At 33.1% G+C, this 7,201-nt stretch overlaps 1 protein-coding gene across 1 annotated transcript; it reads left to right on the forward strand.

The window, feature by feature from the left end:
• Positions 1 to 2,305: 2,305 nt before the first annotated feature.
• Positions 2,306 to 6,726, forward strand: LOC104086693 (probable receptor-like protein kinase At1g80640). The gene is made up of 10 exons (XM_009591014.4): positions 2,306 to 2,740; positions 3,125 to 3,295; positions 3,408 to 3,667; positions 3,766 to 3,898; positions 4,024 to 4,087; positions 4,186 to 4,282; positions 4,424 to 4,526; positions 5,206 to 5,324; positions 5,437 to 5,526; positions 6,240 to 6,726. Exons 1-10 carry the CDS (start codon positions 2,656 to 2,658, stop codon positions 6,384 to 6,386), a joined length of 1,269 nt encoding a protein of 422 aa, XP_009589309.1. The 5' UTR covers positions 2,306 to 2,655; the 3' UTR covers positions 6,387 to 6,726.
• Positions 6,727 to 7,201: the final 475 nt, after the last annotated feature.

Below are 7,201 nucleotides of genomic sequence, written 5' to 3' on the forward strand. Positions count from 1 at the left end.
TTATATTTCAGTCTAATTAATTGCTCAATATTGTTATCCTTTTGATTCCACTCTTATGTTTAATCACATGTTATTATAATCCCATTTTATAACAACCCCATGTTATCACGATGTGGATCCTAAATTTGACTAGTTAATGGAATAGATAGTAATAACGTTAAAAAATAAAATTGAAACGAAATAAAAACATAATACAAGAATTGACAAGGAAAAGTAAAGCATTATCTCATTTTTGAATTGACAAGTAAAAGTAAAGTAAAGCAGTAAATTATCTCATTTTATGGTGCATTGCAAAGCTAAATGACTAAACTGTAGATAACATTTCTTATATGTTTCGCTTTATAAATATATACTTTACCTAGTAGTATATTTTGTGTTGTAGAGACTCTGTTATTCTCCTAGTTCTTTTCTCTTCGTAATATATACTCCTATCAGAGTCAAGCTAGGGCTGTGCATAATTTGATAAATATCGAATTACCGTATCGAAATCGAAAATTTTGGTATTCGGTATTCGATATTTTGGTATTCGGTACGATATTTGGTTTAAGTTTTAAAAAAAATTGGTATTAGGTATGATATTTGGTATTTTAAAATAAAATACCGAAATATCGATATCGTACCGAAATATATAGTATATTACACAATACATATTTTATTAATTATTACATAAATTATAAGAATTCTAAAATTTTACTTTCTTTTATTCTCTAAGTACATCAATTAACTCTAAGCAGACAATAATATATTTCTCTAAGTTTTCTAGGTTGTTATTTGCTGGTTTTGGACAAAACTTTGGTCAACAAACGTTTTTAATTTTATATTTTTGAGTACTTTAATTAAGAATATTACCGCCTATGACTCTATGCACTAGTTAATATTCAAACCGAATAAATCGAAGTTACCGAACCGAATAAATCGAAGTTACCGAACCGAATAAATCGAAATCGAATGGAGAAAAACCGAACCATACCGAATTTAATTAGGTACGGTATTGGTATAGCATTTTACGAAACCGAATACCGAAAATATCGAACCGAAATGTCTAAATAACGTACAGTACCGTACCGACCGACGAACACACCTAGTCAAACTCATCCCACTTTTTGAATTATTTGATGTTGGGCTCCCGTATTATATTATCCATACTCCACTTGACAAATTTTGGCTTACGTGGATAGGGAAGTTGAGTAGTCACACATAGATAGATATGAATTATTTGGTTTCTTTATATGATTTTAAGCAATTTTCACCCATGATCAAGGTTGGACACTGGGAAGAATAATAGCATGTTTGACCAAGCTTCTAAAATTAACTTATTTTAAAAAATACTCAAAAATACTTTTAAAAAAAATACTTTTTAGTGATAAGCAGTTTGTGTTTGGCTAATTAATTTGAAAAGTATTTTTGAGTAATAATTAGTATTTGATCAAACTTTTAAAAACTGTTTCTAAGTGTATTTTTCTCAAAAGTGTTTCTTAGAAAAGTGTTTTTGGAGAGAAACTACATTTTCCCTCTTCTCAAAAATTACTTCCGCTTTTTCTCAAAAATATTTTTTTTCTTCTAAAAGCTTGGTCAAACACCTCAATTTTTAGAAAAAACACTTTTGGCCAAAAAATGCGTTTTTGTCCCCAAAAAAAAAAATGGATCAAATATGCTATATAAGTTTACTGGATTTGGTGATTTACCTAATGTTGGGTTGTCGTTGCTTAGGGAAAGTACTTTGGGAAGGTATATAAAGTCAAGAAATCCTTATACTCCATTAGTTTTGCTGTTTCAATTCAATTCATCTTAGTTTTGGACTCGAGAGGAGTCAATTAGACCGATTAATGGTCTACAACCAATGTAATGAAAAACGTATTTTTCTAGTTATATGTGTTGATGACATTATTATTATTACTGAAGTATATATTGGTAAAAGTTAGTCATGCTACCTGCTATATGCATATAAATGAAAATATATCCATGTAAATTCCCTGTGTATATATTTTAAAAACGAGAATTTTTTTACAAAAATGGAACCAACTATGCACGAAACAAAAGATGCTTTTTTGTTTTTCCGTTACTTTTCTTTCGAGAGGTTTGTTTCAACTTTTTATCATCTTTTCCATACTATATAAAGTAAAACTTTACATATCCAGAGACTTTTATGATACTTTCTTTAATTTGCAATTATATCCCCAAAAGACTTTATCTTTTTCATTATGGTCCCCATATTTTCTGGGGGTAACTGCCCACATGATTGTTGGGTTCTGCAACACTAGTACTACTATATACACAGACACACCTCCCTTTCGTTCTCATATTTGTCGCCATTTGGACAGTGTTGCCCACTATTCTGAGCAATAGTTTCACGAGAGAGAGAAGCAGAAACAAAATTCAAATATTTTTGTTTGAATCCCAAAACAAACATCATAAATTGTCTACCGCCACTCAACTCATAGGATTATCCTTCTGTCTTGTCTTCTCTGTCTCTATTAGGCAACAGAAATAGCAGCATAGTGACTGAAGCAAACAGCCATCTTTTTCAAAAAGAAAAAAAAAAATCTTTCTTTTTTCTTCTTCAAATTTTGCTGAAGAAGAAAGAATTTGATTTTATCTTGTTTTTCATGGACCCATTTGGATTCTTCATCTGTTTGTTCTAGTTGTTGATGTTAAATGGACCCTTCTCTTTCCTCCATTATTTCACCTATAGCACCACCCATTTCTCCAGTTTTTTCAGCAGCAGCCACATTTTCTCCAGGTACTCCATTTTTCCCTTGTAATCTCTCTCTCTCTCTCTCTCTCTCTCTCTCTCTCTCTCTCTCTCTCTCTCTCTCTCTCTCTATAGGGCTTAGATTTTCTTGGTTTTTAATTTTCAAGATCCAAAATTTAAAAATTCAAATTATGGGAGCTGTCATAGGAGTGCATTTAATGTTAGACTGAATTTTTTAATATATGGGTTTTTATTGTTGTTAATTCTCCTACATTTAATGTATTTGATGTTTATTTTTGCAATTTTATACTTTATCTCTAGTAATTTGAGTCATATCTTTTGGCTTTATTTCATAGATTTTAGTCCATATTTAAACCAAAGCTGTCGACTTTGGGTTTGATTGACTTCTATTTATTCATTATATGTAATCAGAGGTTCAAGTGAGTGGTCGGAAGCATCATATGGATCAAAATAGGAAGCTGCTCATAGCACTCATTGCAGCTTCAACTGTATTGGGAGCAATCATATTTTTCATGATTTGCTTCTGGATTTATCACAAGAAGAGATTACAGAAATCTGATTTGGACAGCAGTCATAGTTCAGGTACATTTTTCTTGATTTTCAGATATTCACACTTATGAATTATGATTATGTGATGTGCATATGCTGTGCTATTGAGTTTTATGTCTGAGATTCTTTATTTTGGGTTGTGAAGATGGTGTGAAGGGGATTGCATTAGGACCAGTTATGTGTAAATTCAATTCTTTGAAGTCCACTTATAGTAGTAAGAAAGCAGCATCTGTTTGTTTAATGGAGTACAAGACATTAGAAACAGCAACCAACAAGTTTCAAGAAAGCGAGATTTTGGGTGAAGGGGGATTTGGATGTGTATACAAAGCTAAATTGGAAGAGGGTTTGTATGTAGCTGTCAAGAAATTAGAAGGGGGAACTCAAGATGCCATTAAAGAATTCGAGGTACCACTTTTTTTCCCCAAACAATTCGTTCTTGCCTTGGCCATCCATCGATTTGTAACTTGTTGCTATTTCCTGTCTCTCTCAATTTGGATTTGCAGACTGAGGTAGAGTTGTTGAGTCAAATTCAACATCCGAATATAATTTCATTGTTGGGATATTGCATTCACGGTGATACAAGACTCCTCGTGTATGAACTAATGCAGAATGGATCTCTAGAAAGTCAATTACATGGTAGTATTAACTTTCAACAACTTAAGTTAGTAGTATTAAACTCTGGAAAAAGAAACCTTGTTAATAACTTGCTAATTTTATTTTTTTTGTTGTTGTCATTTTTTTGATTTGATGTGTTATTTTAGGACCTTCCCATGGATCAGCATTAACATGGTACCACAGAATGAAAATTGCCCTTGATGCAGCAAGGTGAGAAGGGTTTGTTAGAAAATAGACAAGACCATGTGTTTTATTTAATTTGAATGATTGACACTTTGAGTATTAACAAATTGCTACTGTTTGACCAGAGCATTAGAATATTTACATGAGCACTGCAATCCGCCAGTGATTCATAGAGATCTGAAATCATCTAATATTCTTCTAGATTCCAACTTCAACGCAAAGGTAAAAACTTTATTAGGATTTCCATTGCTTATGTGAGATTTCTTGATATCAAAATTATTGCTGCCGCGATCTTAAATTATGCAGCGTGAGAAAATGGACCCAATCTCCTGTTTTCCCTCTTAATGTTGTGTTTAATTTCAGCTCTCAGATTTTGGTCTTGCTGTGTTGGGTGGGGCTCAAAACAAAAACAACATCAAGCTCTCTGGAACTTTAGGTTATGTAGCCCCGGAATACCTTTTAGATGGTATGCCATTCTTTACTCATCTTCTAATGTGGAAATGATTTCCCTTTTCCTCTCTCCTTTTATATTTTTTGTATATGAAAATAATAATTAAAATGAATTTTGAATAAAAGTTGAGAGATCATTAGAAAAGTATCCTTAAGCATAGAACTTGCACATGTGGCCACAGTGGACAGTAATTAAGGCTGATCATTTGTGAAAACAAACAGGTATAATTGTAGCCACTTTAATCACTTAAATTCCTTTTATTATGAGGGGCCAGTAATCACTGAGAAGTTTTCACATTTTAAGAATTATTCCCTTTTTAAGGTCATAACTCAATTAAATTAGGACCCCCCAAAGGATCTACAGTTCTGTATTCAAATACAACAATTTACCATAATTTAATGGGATCTTTACACAATAGCCGGTCGGATTCACTGTTTACTTTTTTAAGCCGACGTGCATAGATAATATACACAGTTATACACATTATATATGAATTATACGTATATTATACATCCTGCGGCTATTTTTAGTTTAACCGGTTGGGTGGACGGCTATTTGGTTAATTCGTGTAACTTTTAATCCAAGTCGAATACCTTAAAGGTGGTTTCATCTAATTGTGCCAATTTGTTTTTTCTCTCTTCTTTTTACCTCCCCCCCTGAAAGAGTTGGCTATTTTTGTTTTTTTTTTGGGCAGGAAAGTTAACTGATAAGAGTGATGTATATGCATTTGGAGTTGTACTTCTGGAGCTTCTATTGGGAAGAAGGCCTGTAGAGAAACTGGCACCAGCTCAATGCCAGTCTATAGTCACATGGGTAAGTATTTAATTGCTCTCAGATCCAATCCATTTTATTGAATATTTCCTCATTATGACACTCATCTTTTTGGAAATTAAAACTCAATGCTTAACTTTTTATGGAAATGCAGGCCATGCCTCAGCTCACAGATAGATCAAAGCTTCCAAATATTGTGGATCCTGTGATCAAAGATACAATGGATTTAAAGCATTTATATCAGGTTTGTCCAAAATAAGCTCTTAGGCTAGCGGCATTCATATCTAACAGATATAACTTTTCCTCATTCTTCCTTTCCAAAACTGAGCTAACTTTAACTTTGGAATGTGAAATTTAATACTTTGCTATCCTTTTACTAGTATTGCGAAGTGGTCGTGGGAAAAGAGGGGACTACCACTAGAAAAGCCATTAAACTATATAGGAATAAAATTACATATCTATTCAGGATTAGCTAAGTCCAGTTTTACATTCTAATACTTTTCATACAACTTCAAAGAGGCTAGCAGTTGGCATCAGGGGCGGATTTAGGGGGGCGGAAGGGGATTCATCCGAACTTCCTTCGCCAGAAAATTACACTGTATATATAAGGCAAAATCCGGTTTGTGCCTTTATATATTATATTTTAAATCCCCTTAACACAACTCAAATGTATAGCTCAGTGGTCAACATGTTTTAAAACCTTTGTGAGGTTGTTTCCGGTTCAATTCCCACTGGCATGTCAACCAACATGCATCAACTGGAGAAAGCTTAATATCCGAAAAAGAACATTAAAATGACGCACATGGACGCTTAAGGTCAACTATTTTGCGTCTCATGTACGGTCAATTCAATAAGATGATACAAATATCGGTTTGCACTAGCTGAAAACTCATTACTTTCAACTTCCTTAGAGAGCATTGAAATTTAGACTGAGGGGTCTGTTGCTGTAATGTGTAGGTTGCTGCAGTTGCTGTGTTGTGTGTTCAGCCAGAGCCGAGCTATCGCCCCTTAATAACGGACGTATTACATTCCTTAATCCCCCTTGTTCCCGTAGAATTAGGTGGGACACTCCGAGTTACTTCACAACACGTGCAGGCGCCTTAGGAGAGCTGATTCTGTCGAAGAGTTACTTTTGTTCCAATTTTGATGGTGTCTGCAATTTTCTAAGTTGCTGTCTGACCAATTTTGCATCACTTCTCTGCACATTTTTGGCTATTATACAACTCATGCAAGTCAAGGAGGGATGTTGGTCTTGCCAGAGCAGAAGATAATTCCAGTATTCAACCTCACTTTTGTATGTAAACTGAAGCAAGTGAATTTTGATTTATGAAATTGGTGTATATAGAAAAGTCACCTGAACTGTTAATGTATTCACAAAAAAATGGATTTTTCATTTTCTGGCTAAGTAAAATTTATTTATCTGGGGACATTTAGTCCCATGGAATTAATTGCTCCATTCAATTAATTGAAAATTTCACGTACCTTTATACTTTTAAAAAGCATCACATTAGTCCTTTCATCTTTTGTTTTGCAAGCAATCTAGTCCTCTTAACTTTTACTTTGTAATGGTCTTAACAACCAATTTTAACCACTAAAACTTAAAGAATAAGGTCTAATCATGATATTTCTCCTTAAAAAAGAGAGAATAAATAAGGAAAGCAAGGTCTTAAGTTGTTGGTGTTTATACAAAATGGGCATTTATTGAAGAGATATACTTCTGTTATTTATTGTGATATTATGCAAAATTTAGCCCATTTATCCCACTTTATTGACATTTTTCACTTATTGAAGATCAATTAGAATATCGGTTAACTAAATTTTGTTAGCAATTTTACTCAACTTACATATGCAGGAACTAGATATAAAGTCTTTCTATATTAAAATCGCAAGAGGCACTTTTCCAAATCTTAATAAAACTT

The sequence above is a fragment of the Nicotiana tomentosiformis genome, chromosome 8 (assembly GCF_000390325.3).
Source record: "Nicotiana tomentosiformis chromosome 8, ASM39032v3, whole genome shotgun sequence".
Taxonomy (NCBI): domain Eukaryota; kingdom Viridiplantae; phylum Streptophyta; class Magnoliopsida; order Solanales; family Solanaceae; genus Nicotiana; species Nicotiana tomentosiformis.